The 16344-nt window shown below is 33.2% G+C and overlaps 2 protein-coding genes across 10 annotated transcripts in view; both read left to right on the top strand.

The window, feature by feature from the left end:
• The first annotated feature begins 1521 nt into the window (after window positions 1-1521).
• Window positions 1522-16344, top strand: part of LOC126731005 (heat shock cognate 70 kDa protein 2-like) — a 93565-nt gene continuing 78742 nt past the window's right edge. For 2 of the 9 annotated variants that reach the window (XM_050435017.1, XM_050435018.1), the window contains exons 1-2: window positions 1522-1960; window positions 4193-6108. In XM_050435017.1, coding sequence (XP_050290974.1) covers window positions 1750-1960; window positions 4193-6108 — 2127 coding nt within the window. In that variant the 5' untranslated portion in view covers window positions 1522-1749. Of the gene's footprint in view, window positions 1961-4192; window positions 6718-16344 lie in introns of those variants that run through there. The other 7 variants (XM_050435015.1, XM_050435014.1, XR_007658341.1 and 4 more) reach the window with 6 other exon arrangements.
• LOC126692090 (heat shock cognate 70 kDa protein 2-like) overlaps window positions 12045-16344 on the top strand; it is a gene marked incomplete at its 3' end in the record, with an annotated part of 58869 nt that continues 54569 nt past the window's right edge. Inside the window, exon 1 of the mRNA XM_050387567.1 lies at window positions 12045-12505. Coding sequence (XP_050243524.1) covers window positions 12341-12505 — 165 coding nt within the window. The remainder of the gene's footprint in view (window positions 12506-16344) is intronic.

Here is a 16344-nt window from a genome sequence, read left to right as displayed (position 1 = left end):
TTTTGGGCTTATTGGGCTTGAGTCCATCCATTTTTTGGGCTAGGAACTCAAATCCGGTTCTTACACTATCAATAAAAATTAAAAAAAAAAATCACTAATAAGCAAGTATAAAATAAATAGAATTTAAATTAAACTAAAGTAGATTACTATGGTCAAAAATAAATTCAAAACCATTTTTGTACCTCAACTAAATATAAATTGAACTAAAATAGAAAAGTTAAATGATGGGGAGTTGGAACCTGAAAGTTAAGGGGTCGTTTGATAATGTTGTTCTAATAATGTTGTTTATATTTTTTGAAAATATGTGTGGATGAAAAAATGTGTAGAAATATTTGTAATATTGTTTAAATACTGAAAACTGTTGCTCAAAATACTTCCTTTTTTTACTATTTTTAATCTCAAAACAATTTTTATTTTTTATTTTTTTATAAACTGGTGTTTGCTACTCTTTGCTTTTATTCTCAAAAAAAGAAAGAAAAAAAAAAGAATCATTTCAAAAATGATACTTTTTTTTTTCAATTTACGTTTTTTTTACATAATAAAAGTTTTTTTTTTAAAGAAAAAAATGATATTTTATTGTAAAACTTAATGTGTTGTTTAGAAAATAAAGGATGTGTTTAATAGAAGTGTTTAAACAGTAACTTTCAGTATCAGGGGCAGTTTGATGCATTTGGGGGCCTAAGGAGAAAATTGATTATATTGTATTAGATGTAAAATTACTACTAATTAATATGAACTACGTAGAGTTTTTTCTTTTTTTAGAAATTTTATAGATAGAAAAAATTTGACAAAAATTTTCATACTTGTTGATGTGGCAGATTGATAGTGGTAAGTAAAAAAGCGGTGTTAGTGGTAGACTTAAATGAGAACTAGTAAAAGTTTACTAATTCAACTCTTATTATTATTCTTTATTTTTAGAAGTGCAGCATTCACAATATTTTTTACAACAAATCCTAGGTTTTAAGTTTTTTTTTTTGTTTTCTATTTGAAAATATCACTATAATTATTTTTTTGCCATCAATAACAACCTACTACTTAACATTAGTTGTAAAAGTGTTGTGAAAAATATTATGGACATTGTATTTTTCTCTCTTTTTTATTTGTTTTTCATTTGGTAAAAAAACATTATTTTATTTATTGATTATAAATAAACCTATTGGTTCAAATTTGAAAACCTTTTTTTTACTTAGGGTCTTAAACAACTGCATTTCTTAATCTAGCATCCAGCCGACTCTGTTCAGTATTTAAACTTCACAACATATATTTTTTCAACACGTTTTAATGGACAATTATGTATTACCACGCCACTTAAACAAAGATATTAAAAATCTATAACCAAAACGGGCCTACAAAATTTGCCGCGTTAAAAGAAATTATTAAAAAAAGTTGTAGGAAATTTCGAGATCTTTGCTCGGTTGAAAAAGAATTGGCCTAGGATAAAGCGATACTATTTATCCAAGGCATCGCTTTATCCTTTATGACATTGATTGAAAGTGGTACGAAAAGTAGAACAAGAGTCGTAGATTCGTCTTGGGACCATAGTCATCTAAACAGACAAACAATCATGAGACTTGTGAGCTAAGTTTAACTTTGAACATGGTACAAATAGAACTCGTTTACTCCACTTCCCACTGCGTCTTTGAGTCAGCAAACCATAGTGATAGTGTAGAATTTCTGTGATCTTAACTTAAAAGTTCCAACATTTTCCTTGTTCTTTTTTTTTTTTTCTGTTCAATCTTGTTAGCTAAGATGGGAAAAGGAGAGGGTCCGGCGATCGGAATTGACTTGGGAACGTGCTACTCATGTGTGGCAATTTGGCAACGTAATCGGGTGGAGATCATACCCAATGATCTGGGGAACCGTACAACACCATCTTATGTGGCTTTCAATGAAACTCACCGTTTGATTGGTCAGGCAGCTAAGGACCAGGTTTCCATGAACCCCACCAACACTGTTTTTGGTGAGTTCCTTACTTTTACAAGTTTAGATTTTTAGAGTTTTATTGGATTGTTTCATGTTTGTGTTTAAACTTTAAACATATATATCTGGGTTCTGTTTTAATTAGTCAAAATTATTGTGAAGCTGAGGAAACTTGAAAAAAAAAAAAATATATTACTGTTGTTTTGCTTTCTTTTATAATAGTGAAAAGGAACAGAGTCATTTACTGTAAAATGGGGAATTTCTCTTTCTGTTATAGGAAAGTCCTTTGCTTTTAGTGAGAGTTGTAGTTTAGCCCTGGTTACCGGTTTGGTTTGAAAGCTGGGTTTCGGACTATTGTGATCTGTGTAGTCAAGAGTTTTTCAAGTCACAGTTGTTATAACTGTATTGGATCATTATTAATAATCAATGTGCCATGACTTTAAAGTTTAATTTTTGTAAGCAAGCTTCCTATACATTAGATTGTCAAAATTAGAAATTAGATTTTAGCTTTCCTTAATTATGCATGGCTTTACCAATAATGTTATGGACAACTTTTTTCACAACAAATTCTATAATTTTTGAAGTTATCAATTGTGAGTAATGGTCTATGAGCATCAGTTATATCTACCATTTATAGTCAACCACTTTAGTAATTGTAGAATTTGTAGTAAAAAAAAGTTGTGTTTGCCGCATTACTAATTGTCTTATGTAAGGTAAATTAAAACTTAAAAAAAAAAGTTTCATGTTTTTTTTTTTATATATAAATTTTACGTCTTAACTATGATATTTGATATTTTATATATAAATTGTTTGCTGATTTAGTTAGTAATAATTCTTCTAATTATTTCTTAAAATTGTTTTTGTTTGAACAAGTTAAGACCGTTGGGTGAATTATTAAGTTACAATATTGACTTTAATAAATTAGACTATATTGTTCTATGCTTTATATTTTATTTTATTTTTGTCATATTCTAATTTTATATTATTGATTCTATTTCAATTATTTGTAAATATTTTTCAATTATAAATATCTACTAAAAAATATCAATCTAAATATGAAACATTTAAGAAAAAAAATAAGAGAAGAGCAAAAAAATCAACTGAATCTCAAATAGAATCTCTTGATAAAGTTATTAGGAATTTAAAAAGTATAACAAAAAATTTATGTGAAATTTGAAAATTCAAAATAAAAATTTATCAAAAAGAGTTGGAAGGGCATGAAATAATATTAGGGAAAAATGGCGATGAAAATAATCATAATAATATTCAAATTTCAAAAATATAATATAACAATTCTTGATTACATAAAAATGTTAATCATTCTTTTTAAAATGCATATATAGCTTACAAAATTTTATTACCAATATTTATTTACAGTTGTTTATTTGTTTCTATGAAAGGAAAAGTTTTTAAAACTAAAATTGATTATGTCACAAGAAAATTAAATGAATTAGTTATATTATAATTTGAAAAGTGGATATGAGAAGAACCTAAATATAAAAACTTAATTAGTAATTTTACATCTCAAAAGGTTAGAAGAATGTATTTTAATTTTTTTTTAAATAATGAATTTTAAATATAAGAGATGCTCCATTTCAATCTTATTTCAAAATCAATTATATCATAAGAAAATTAAATGGATTGCTCATATTATCGATTAAAAAGTTGTTATTAGGAAAACCTATATATACTAACTAAATTAATAAGAAGAGTAGCTTTTATGTTATAAAAAAAAAACTATAATGGATTTTGGATATGAAATGGTCCCACTTAAGATTATGCTCTTAGCCTCTTAGAGCAACCACATCAGCATGTGTATAGTCTTCTAAAATAAAATAAAAAGTACTCATTTTATACATTTTGATTTTGAGCAAAAAAACACTCACATCAGTGGGTGTAAAAATGTGTAAATATACACATTAGCTACAGTAACTGTGTATATTTATATGGTTACTGTAGCTCGTCTATCTATTATTTTAGTATTTGTTTCTCTCAACTTGATTTAAGCTGGTACTGATTGTATAGCTCATTAGTGGCGTGGTCTTCTCATATTGTGTTTCTTTTGTTAATAATATTTTCTCATTCAATGTTGAAATTTCATTTTGCATAAGACAAATCCCTGGAGCGGTAAGAAAAGTTCATCTATGTTTGCTTTGATATGGTTTCAATGAAGCTATGAATGTTTAATGTAATGATTTGTTTATTCAGCAAAAAAAAAAAAAAAAAGTAATGATTTTTTTTGCATATTGATGTTCATGTTGGTGGTATGAAGACTCTAAGCGTTTGATTGGAAGGCGATTCAATGATGAATCTGTGCAACGTGACATGAAACTGTGGCCATTCAAGGTGATTGCTGACCCTGATCATGGGAGGCCCATTATTGCGGTCACATACAAGTATGAGGAAAAACATTTTTTGGCTGAAGAAATCTCTTCAATGGTACTCGTAAAGATGAAGGAGATTGCTGAGGCTCACTGCGGTTCAAAGATCAAGAATGCTGTCATTTCTGTCCCTGCTCGTTTCAACCACTCACAGCGTCAAGCCACAATGGATGCCGGTGTCATTGCTGGTCTAGATGTGATGCGACTTATCAATGAGCCAACTGCTGCTGCTATTGCATATGGGCTTGACAAGGATGGTACTGGTGAGAAGAATGTGCTCATCTTCGATCTTGGTGGTGGGACACTGGATGTCTCGCTTCTTACCATTGAAGGGGGTATCTTTGAAGTGAAAGCTACAGCAGGTAATACTCACTTGGGAGGTGAAGATTTTGATAGTAGAATGGTGAATCATTTTGTTCAAGAGTTCAAGAGAAAGCATAAGAAGGATATTACAGGGGGTAAGGCTTATAGGAAGTTGTGGAATGCTTGTGAAAGGGCTAAGAGGATGCTATCATCTAACACTCGAACAACAATTGAGATTGATTCCTTGTATGATGGTATTGATTTCTACTCTTTTATCACCCGAGCCAAGTTTGAGGAGCTTAACATGAATTTATTCAGGAAGTGTATGGGGCCTGTTGAGAAGTGTTTGATGGATGCTAAGATGGACAAGAGCAGAGTCCATGATGTGGTTCTGGTTGGAGGGTCTACGAGGATCCCCAAGGTTCAGAAATTGTTACAGAACTTCTTTGATGGGAAGGAGCTCTGCAAAAGAATTAATCCTGATGAGGCTGTTGCTTATGGTTGTGCTGTGCAGGCTGCAATTCTCAATGGTGAGGGTAATATGAAAGTGGAAAAAATCTTGTGCCTAGATGTCACCCCTCTATCTCTTGGTTTGGAGACCTCTGGAGATGTCATGACTGTGTTGATTCCAAGAAACACCACTATTCCCACCAAAAAGGAGGAGGAATTCACAACCAACTCTGATGAACAGGAGAGTGTGAATATCCAGGTTTATGAGGGTGAACATGCCAAAACAAGTGGTAACAATTTGCTGGGCAAGTTTGAGCTCTCTGGTATTCCTCCATCTCCTAGTGGAGTTCCAAAAATTGCTGTTTGTTTTGATGTTGATGTTGATGGAATCTTGAATGTTTCTGCCAAGGACAAAACCACTGGAAAGAGGAATAACATTACAATCACTGATAAGTGCAGGCTCTCCAAGGAAAAGATTAAGAAATTAGTGCAGGAGGCTAAGAAGTACAAGGCTGAGGATGAGGAGCATAACATGAAGGCCGAATTAAAGAATGCGCTTGAGAACTACGCTTTCAACATGAGGAGCACATTTAGAGATGAAGAGACTGTTGCTAAGGTTCGTGCTGTGGACAAAAAGATGGTTGAAGAAGTAATTGAGGAGACTATCGATTGGCTTGAAAGGAATCAGCTTGCCGAGGCAGACGAATTTGAGGATAAGATGAGCGAGCTGGAGAACATCTGCAATGCAGTAATTGCCATGATTGGTCAAGGTGCTGATGATGACGTGGGTGGAGCCAAACTTGAGGATGAACAGCATATGGAGGAGATTAAGATTCATCAAGGTGTTGATAGTGATTTGAATGTAGCTACTCAAGAGGATACGAAGCCTAAGAAGGAGATTCACGTTTGTCAGGGTCCTAATGGTCACATGGCTATAGCCATGAAAGAGGTTAATATTCAGAAGGAGATTAAGGACAAAGTGCAGGAGGCTGAGAAGAATATAGCTCAGGATAAGGAGGACAAGAAGAAGGAGATTAAGGACAAAGGGCAGGAAGTTGTGAAGAATATAGCTCAGGATAAGGAGGATAAGAAGAAGGAGATTAAGGACAAAGGGCAGGAGGTTGCGAAGAATATAGCTCAGGATAAGGAGGATAAGAAGAAGGAGAAGGTTGAGAAGTACAAGGCTGAGGATAAGGAGAATAAAAAGAAGATTGAGGCAAAGGACGCGTTGGAAAATTGTGCTTACTACATGAGTTACAAAATCAATGATGTGAAGAAGGCTTTGACAAAGACTGAAGATGCAATTGAGCAGACCATCCTCTGGCTTCAAAGGAACCAGCTTTCTGAGGCAGATGAGTTTGTGGATAAAATGAAGGAGCTGGAGGGCATTTGTTACCCGTTTATTACCAAGATGTACCAAGGAGCTGGTGGTGATTGTTAAATGATTCCATGGCACATTTCCTTGCTTAATAGCTTATTAAGAATGTTGTTGCTGACAGAAACATAATTCTCTCGGGGTCTCCCTCTGTAAATTTGGTAGTAGCTTATTAATAATGTTGTTTATAAAGATGCAGCAACAGCCTTATTGTTAATCTCGTTTTGGTTTGTGAATGATGAGGGTTACATGCTTGGGCTGATATGGTCCATGCTCTCTGCTTCTCTCTGTTTTGAATGCCAATATCTTTTTACCTCTATGAAGCTATTTTCTCTGGAAAAGATAAATTTCTACCGCTCTCGACCTTTCTCAAATCTCAAACCAACGAAATTTCGTAGTTAACAAAGCAATAAAAGTGCAATATGAGAGCAAAATTTCATTCGGTAGTTGTGTATCTTCGTGTGACAATGTTGCTTTACTTCTTACAACCCAATGCCTTAGAAAGATGCAAATTGGTAAAGGAACAAAATTAAGTGATATTTGCGGAAGTCAATACTTGTAATTCCAAATTTAATCAACGTCAGAAATGTGGCCCATGCGGACTAAGTAAACCAAAAAAGAAAACCTTATATGAACTAAGAAAATATTTTAAGAATATAATCAACAAGAAAGTGGATAATAAACATGAAGAATAAAACTGACTTCAAGTTACATGGTAAAAATAAACACACGAAGACCAAATTTTTACTAGAACCAAAAATTATACTGTAATATTTTATAATGAACTTTCTTTTTAAGTTCTTTAAAAATTTTGGTATTTAATATAATCGGAATAGTATTCTAAATTGTTTGAATATTCAGTAATGAGTTTTATTTTGAGCAAACTATGTTAAAAATTCCGTTGTACTCATAATGTGCCAAATAGAAAAGCATGTCGAACGGTGGGTAAAACTTAGTTGAGCCATATATCGCAAGCACGCTGTGTAAGAATTCATTTTTATTATTAAAACAAAAAAAAAAATGTTATTTAAAAATAATTTGATAAAAGATGAAACTTCTTTAGGACTATTGATTAATTGGAGTAGTTTTTCTACTTTTCGAAACGTTAGGCAAAAAAGTTTATGTAGGGACACGTTTTGCAGCCCAAGCCCGAGGTGTATGGGATCTTGGACTAGTGAGCCCAGTACAATAAATTTGTAGAGAGTGGGTCAAAGAGCTAGGTTTTAGTGCATGGATGATAGTTAATATGGTGTTCATGACAATCAAACAGAGATGAACTGAGTTTATCAAAGAAAGTATGTTCTTGGCACAATCCGAGGAGTTTTGTTCTAGTAAATATTGAATGAGAATGGTTACAGGAGTTCTTGAGATTGCTACAGTGCTTTCTTTGTTAATCCCCGAATCTTCCCTCCATGGTGGGTTTCTCCTATTATATAGTCCCCTTGAACGATTTTGGCCTTCCATTTGTTGATCATCCAAGTCTATACTCGAATGCCTGTTCCATCAGACACCCTCTCTGGCATTCTGTGAGTTGCGGTAACCGAGGTAGCACTGTTCAGGAGTCTTGTCCACATAAATGCGATGTTAGCAGCGTTACCTTAGATATTCCTGAGTTCCTATCCTTTAGAACTTCCTAGAGGGTCACTCTAACTATTTAGGACTTATATCTGATCGTGCTTTAGCTGGTCCGAGGAGATATTCCTCCTCGGACTCGGACTACCATGCTCTCGGCCAAAGCCCCACGCCCCATTGTATGATTTTGGGCCCATGACCCCACAGTTTATAATTGGGGTAAAATGCTGTTAACATCCATAAGGTTTATGCTAATGTCAATTAGGTCCAAGACTTTTCAAAATTGATAAACTTGGTCACTAATCTCAACTTAGACTTTAATATGTTATTCATTTTATCCTCTCTCTTATGGTGATTAGGGATCAAGTTAGTCAGTTTTGAAAAGTTTTGGATCTAGCTGACATTAACTCAAACCTTAAAGGTGTTAAGTGTATTTTACCCTAATAATTTTAATGTAGTTTTGGTGCAAAGCATGGAGAAAGCACATGCTACACGTCATACCACACGTAACACTTGTGTCCGGCCATTTGGCACAACCACAATGTGTAAAGACACAACATTTAGTATTTAGTACTAGGCATAGGCAAGATATGTTTACGTCCTACATTAAACTTTTCCATGGTCTCTAGTAGCACTGAACCCCCCCCCCCCCTCCCCGTTACTAGAGTAATATCTCTCACGTTGTCGTCTGCCTTGTCCTATTTTTTTTTCTCCCTATCAGTGTAGACATCTCATTTTGTACCCGTTAATAAATTTTGGTCCCCGGCTCCAATGATAAGCTTGATATACGTCAACCAAGGGTAATTAAAGAGTTCACAATTGTTTGGAAGTAATCACGACTCAAAAGCGCTCAAATCGCTTTGAAAACAATGCTGAAAAATGACATTTGTTTACTGTTTTGACCATAATTTTGGCTCCACAAATACTTTTTGAGTGAAGTTTGTTTCATTGGAAAGTAGACATCCTGGGCTTCAATTTGAATACAAATTTTGCCTAATTTGGATGAGTTAGTTATAACTGTTTGAAGTCGGGCCATCAAAGCTGTCGGGAATTAGGGTATGCGTACGCATGAATCAAGTGTGCATGCGCACACTTGAAAGATGCGTACACACACTTGTTTTCTAGGCAGTGAAACTTCATTTTTAAGGGCCCAAAACATCATTCTTTGATGTGAACCAACCCCTAGACCCTTGGGAACGTCTAAAGACATCTAAAAATCCCCGAAAACCCTAATTTTAACTTATAAATACTCACCTTATGTCTCCAATCAAAACCCTAACTAGAGAGAGTTTATTTTTTACCTCCATCTTCTCTAAAACCTTAGTTCTCTTTGCTAAAACATCCACATAGCACCTAAGCACGTTTTTTACAGATTCAAAACCTCTCTCCTTAACTCTCTGTGGTCTTGGGAAGTAAAAGAAACCAACTTACGTTGCCCAACGTAAGATTCAAACCTCTCGGGTCTGCTTTGCTGACTATAGTAGGGGATTTTTTTTATTCCTCTTGTGTATTTTCTGCTATCCTTTCTTTGATACTTTTCTTATTATTAATGGATGCGATGATGGAGGAGATGTGGAGAAAATTTAGCCTATCAAAAGAGGAAAAAGGAGTTTTGGTAGTGAGCTCCCAGGATGTGTCAAACTCAAAACAACATGCAAAATTCAATATCTTGTTCAAGTTACAAACTAGAAGGACTTTAACAAGGAGGCATTCAAATCCACCGTTCAGAAACTTTGGCATGGTTTGCATGGTGTTACTATTAAAGAGGTTGGAAACAATCTTTTTTTTTGGCTATTTTTATAAGTGAGGAGGACATGGTGGAGGTTCTAGACAAAAGTACTTGGACCTTTGACAGGAGATTGATTTTACTGAAGCAATTTAAAGGTGATCTCAGTTCAGGTAATGTTTCATTCCTATACTCCCCTTTTTGGATTCGGGTCTTCAATATTCCCATTAAAAGTATGAACTCCTTTGTTGGTACTCGGATTGCCAATGAGATTGGTGTTTCAATTTTGGTTGATGCCCCGAAGAGTGGATTGGCTTGGGGTCCCTTTCTTAGGATTTGGGTTGATATTGACATTACTAAACCCCTTATGAGAGGAAAAATTATTCAAATTGAAGGAGCGGAGAAATGATGGGTATTTTTTAAGTATGAAAGGCTGTCTACCTTTTGTTATAGGTGTGGCATACTTGGTCATCAAGATCGAGAGTGTCGTAAGGTACATAGTGGTTGTCTGTCAATAGATGAGGATGAACTTCAATTTAGTCCATGGATGCATGCAATTGCTCCAAAAATTAAACAAAGAAAAGGAAGCCCCAGCTAGTCCAGGTTTAGTGATGATGATGAAGAGGACAATCAAGTTACTGATGGGGAAGAGGATGGAACTAGACAGCCCAATATCCACCATCAACCACCATCTATTCCGATGACTAGTGAAGTTGATATGGATAAAGCCAAGCAACAACCAAAGAATCCAAGACAGTTGACAGATCTGAGTAAGTTGAAATTTCTTGATCCTATTCAAATCTCAATCTTTGAGTGGGATAGTGGTGTATCCGAATCTATATCTTCTAAGAATCTAGATTTTTCTTCTTTTTCGAAATTAAAATCACCAAGGAATCCACAGGTAAGTGTTTTGGAGGTTGCATAATTTTCAAAAGAAGAAAATTCGGATATATTGGGTCCTTTTATTGGGGACTATATTTCGACTAGGACTCTTTTAAGTGATGGGAAGTCAGATAAGGTTCCAACTCTGAACAAGAAGCAGCAACTGACAAGTAATATGGCAAACAGTGTGACAACCGTGATTAAGGGGAAAACGCTAGCAGATGTGGATAACCAAAATTCAATTAAGGAAAATTCAAATTCAGATACAAAGATGGAGTGTAATTCCAATTCTACCGAGGATTCATCGGGCAAAAAAGATTCTTATTTGAGATCATGGAAATGTATTCTATGGAATTTTAATACTCAGACTTCTCTTGAGAATTTGTCTAAGCTTCAACCTTTGGGTAAACTTTCTTTATCTTTTTCCTTTGATCCTTCACATCTTAAAAAACAAGCTATTTGCTCAAACAATTCAAGTGTCTCCCAAAAAGCTATTGGGGGTAATTCCTTAACCCTCCCCCCCCCCCCCCCCCCTCCCCCTTCCCCTCTCTATCATGAAGATTCTTAGCCTTAACTATAGAGGGCTTGGGATCTCGGAGGCAGTAGAAGAACTCCGTTGTTTGGTGAGAGAAAAAGGTCCCAAAATTCTTTTTCTGTTTGAAACTCGTCTTGACATGGATGGTTTTCACAAGTTAAAGAAGAAATTGGATTTCACAGCTAGTTTTGTAGTTCCCAGAATTGGGTTGGGTGGTGGTTTGGCCCTCCTTTGGGCAGATTGTGTGGATTTGGATATCCAAACTTCTTCCCCACATCACATTGATGCTCTAATTAATTAGGATGGCATTGTTTGGCACTTTACTGGTTTTTATGGATATCTTGAAACTTTAAGAAGAGGAGAATCGTGGGAAAGTTTTTTTTCCTAGTTTTGGGCTTTTCTCTTTGCAAACAGTTCTAGTGTTCCTTTGGGTGTGATTGATTGTTTAGGATATGTTTTTTTGATTATCTATCAATGCATATCTTAATTGGTTAATTACACCAATAATTTAATTTGGTTTGTTAATTAGCTTCATATTGACATTATCCATAAAATTGAGATTTAAAGTATAATTCTCAGAATAAAAGTACGTAGGTATCTTTAGAGTATAGGAGTAAGGATCAGAGTTCAAGTTTTTATGAGAAAACCTAACACATATATATTTAGATTAAATTAGAGTAGAATTTCTATTTCGTATAAAAAAAAAATGATAAATCCATAAAAATGATGTTGTTTTATAATAAAACTTAGAGCATTGTTTGGAAAAAAAAAATTTCCGTGTTAAAAGAAATTAATAAAAAAAAGTTGTAGGAAATTTCGTGATCATTGCTCAATTAAAGAAGAATTGCCTTTCGATATGTGGTATTGCTTTATCCTTTATGACATCGATTGAAAATGGTACGAAAAGTAGAACAAGAATCGTAGATTCTTCTTGCAACCAATAATATAGTCATCTAAACGAGGTGGTATACAGCATCTGATGCCCTCTCCACCTCCATGTATCAGGAAGGAAACATGCGGTGTATTTTCTCCATCTAAACAGACAAACAACTATGCAGCTCGTTTACTCCACTTCCAACTGCGTCTTTGAGTTAGCAAACCATAGTGTAGAATTTCTGTGATCTTAACTTAAAAGTTTCAAAATTTTCCTTGTTCTTTTTTCAGTACCTTTTTCCTGTTCAATTTTGTTAGCTAAGATGGGAAAAGAAGAGGGTCCCGCGATCGGAATTGACTTGGGAACGTGCTACTCATGTGTGGCTGTTTGGCAACGTAATCGGGTGGAGATCATACCCAATGATCTGGGGAACCGTACAACACCATCTTATGTGGCTTTCAATGAAACTCACCGCTTGATTGGTCAGGTAGCTAAGAACCAGGTTTCCATGAACCCCACCAACACTGTTTTTGGTGAGTTCCTACCTCTCTGACACATTACAAGTCTAGATTTTTAGAGTTTTATTGGCTTATTTGTGTTCAAACGTATGTGGGTTCTGTTTAGTCAAAACTATTGTGAAGCTGAGGAAACTTGAAAAAAAGAAAAAAATTATTACTGTTGTTTTGTTTTCTTTTATGATAGGGAAAAGGAACAGAGCCATTTGCTGTAAAATGGGGAATTTCTCTCTCTGTTATAGGAAAGTCCTTTGCTTTTAGCGAGGGTTGTAGTCAAAAGTGGGTTTCGGACTATTGTGATCTGTGTAGTCAAGAGTGGTTTGACTTGTTTGTTTGAGTAGTTTCGTTTGGGTGTTGCATTGCTACTTATTTTATGAGCCCGTTCTCTCTCTAGCTTGTTTTGATGTCAACTGAAGTTTTTCATTTCTTTATTATGAATAAAGTCCAGGCATTGACAGTCTGGTTTCTCCAAAAAAAAAAAAAAAAAATTTGCCCTGACTTTAAGGTTTAATTTTTGTAAGCAAGTTTCCTATACTAGATTGTCAAAATTAGAAATTAGATTTTTGCTTTCCTTTACTATGCATGGCTTTACCAATAATGCTATGGACAACTTTTTCCACAACAAATTTCAGAATTTTTGAAGTTATCGATCGTAAATAATGAGTCCATGAGTGTCAGTTATATCTACAATTCATAGTAAACTATTTCAGCAATTGTAAAATTTGTAGTAAAAGAAAGTTGTGTTTGCCGCATTATTAATTGTCTTACGCAAGGTAAATAATAAAAATAAATTTTCATTTTTTTAATATAAATTTTACATCTTAATTATGATATTTGATTTTTTGTATACAAAATTGATCGTGATTTGTTTAGTAATAATTCATCTAGTTATTTGTTAAAATTGTTTTTGTTTGAACAAGTTAAGACTGTTGGGTGATTCTATTATTAGGTAAATTAGTGGCAACAGTGGCGCCACGTTCATTTCAGGGTGTCCCTGAACTGAAAAAAAAAAAAAATTTATATATAATAATTAAATTTTTTTATTTGTTTATCCTTAAAAAAAAAATTAGGAACACCCTCAATCAAAGTTAGGAACACCCTAATTTTTTTTTATTTGTTCTACTTCTAAGCAAAAAAAAAAAAAAAAAAGGCAAATAAAAAATTTTAAAAAAAAATTTAAAAAAAAAAAAAAAAAAAAAAAAAAAAAAAAACTTACCTAATATACTGAAATTAGATCGGGCCTCAAACACTTCACACTTCACACTTCACACTTCACAAACGCAACAACCAACCAAGGGAGTTAATTCCGTAGCGTACTGGCCGGTACGGCCAAAATTTTTCGTGTCGGTGGTTGGACAGGTACAGAAACTAGGTTGATTCGTACCGTCCTAAATACCGGGGTGTTTCGGCCTGTATCGGCTATTTCGGCGGATTCCGGTGCTTTTCGTTGGTAACTTCATTCCGGACCGGTACAAATTGAAATGGGTTTCTAGAAATTTTTTGCTACGCCACTGTCAAACCTTCATTCACCGGTGAGATATTGCCGGAGGTTGAGGCTTGAACTCGTCGTCATTGCGTCACAGCTTCTTCATTTTTCTTCTCTCCCTCATTGTCTCTCTTTTTCTTTTAGCATTTCTTCTAGTGTGGGTTTCTAAAGAGAATGTTAACATAGAAACTCAAAATGACTTCTTCACTATTTCACTCCTAGTCCTACCTACTTTTGATTTAACCAAAGTTATTAATGGGCGGAGAAACCCAAGTGGTTTGCCTGCCACTTTTTTACTTTTTATTTTTTAATTTCATAGAAAACCATCTGGAGTTATTTTCATTTAGATTTTTAATTTTTTTACCACTCCTATTTAGTTTTAATTTTTTATTGGATAGTAAAATGGGCTAGACATTAGCTTAAAATAATTTGAACATGCATAAAAAAGAGAATTTTTTTAAAGTATAATTGGCTTTATATTGGCTCTAGTCTTGTGATTGGGGCCATGGGGCAGTGGGGCTTGTCTGTTGAATTGGGGTGAATGGAGGCATGGGACTGGGGTAGATGCACATGAGTATGTGGCTATGTGCTAGTGCAACAATGCAACTAATAATTAATAAAAAATCATTTAATTAACCAATAATTAATTGGAGGAAGCAACTAATAAATAATAATTAATAATTTAATTAACCAATACATTATAAAGGACAAACAAATTAAATTATGTTACTATGTTAGGCTAAACAACAATTAATAATTTTATAATTAATGAAACAACTAAACAACAATAATTAATAATTTTATTAATATTATTGTTTATTCTTTTGCTAGAATTATGGACAAATATTTGATAAGAAAACCACATGTCCAAAAAAAAAAAAAATTTCTGGGAAAAATTTTTAGGAACACCCTAGGAAAAATTTCTAGAGTCGCCACTGAGTGGCAAACTCACGCGATGCGTGGGAATATAAATATTATGTAATAAGATGTAATATATAAAAGATAACAATTACTTTAAATATTGTCCATTTTTTTTAAGAAGATTTCTATAAGGTTTTTTTTTTAATTTTTTTTTATCTTTTTATCTCTACAAATATATAATTTTATTATTATTATTTTTTGTTTGATTAATATTTTTTAAAGGTGAATCATATTCTTTTAACATCTAGTGTAGTTTATTATATTTGCCTAATATATAACTAAACTTTATAAGTTTTAAATTTATGATTCAAATTTCTCATATCTTAAGGAATAAGGAAATTATCATAATAATCAAAACTCATCACAAAATTACAATGTTATCTTAGCCAAAATTAAAATGAAACTAAAGGAATAAAAAATAGACTTTATAATAATTTATTACTCAAACAATTGGTAGGTATATTCAAATTCCTATTTCCAAAAGAAAATAAGTATTGACCCAAACCAAAATTCAACCAAAGTTATAAAAGGGACAGAAAACACTTTCTAATGGGAAATTAGGAAAAAAAATAAAAAAACACAATACCAAAACACATATTAAAAAAGAAAGAAAAAAGAACCATCGACCTTAATTAGAGGTATAAGAAAGAACAAAAATTCATAGAGAGAGAGAGAGAGAGAGCGAGCTCACAGTTTTGCAAGGGAAAAAATATGGACTGAATGAGGAAAATGATATCAAATTTATACAAAATGAAATGGGGAGAAGAAGAATCAAAATATAAGAAAGAGGAAGAAAGTGTAACGATAAAGTTGAGAGTAGTGGGGAGATAAAGAGGCAAAAAGGAAGGGAAAATGTTGGAAAAAATGTAAAGTAGGTGTGAATTAATAGGAAGAAGAAGAGGGATTATTTTTATTTATTTTTAGAATAGGGGGGAAGAAAAGTTTAGATAGAGAAAAGAAAATATAAAAAATAAGTGGATGACGTGACTGCTGATATGGCTCAACAAGAGTGTAGCAACAATAAATATTACGTTTCAACTTTTAGATATATATAGATATAAACTAGTTATTTGTTAAAATTGTTTTTGTTTGAACAAGTTAAGACCTTTGGGTGATTTTATTATTAAGTAAACTAGCCACAGACCCACACGATGCGTGGGAATATAAATATTATGTAATAAGGTGTAATATATAAAATGTGACAATTACTATAAATATTGCCTATTTTTTTAAGAAGATTTCTATAAGTATTTTTTTTAAATCTTTTTATCTCTACAAATATATCATTTTATTATTATTATTATTATTATTTTTTTTTTTTGTGTTTGATTAATATTTTTTAAAGGTGAACCATATTCTTCTAACATCTATTGTAGTGTATTATATTTACCTAATATACAACTA

The sequence above is a fragment of the Quercus robur genome, chromosome 1, assembly GCF_932294415.1.
Source record: "Quercus robur chromosome 1, dhQueRobu3.1, whole genome shotgun sequence".
Classification (NCBI taxonomy): domain Eukaryota; kingdom Viridiplantae; phylum Streptophyta; class Magnoliopsida; order Fagales; family Fagaceae; genus Quercus; species Quercus robur.
Note: the sequence above shows the minus strand (reverse complement) of the source record. Positions and strands in the feature narration are given on the sequence as shown.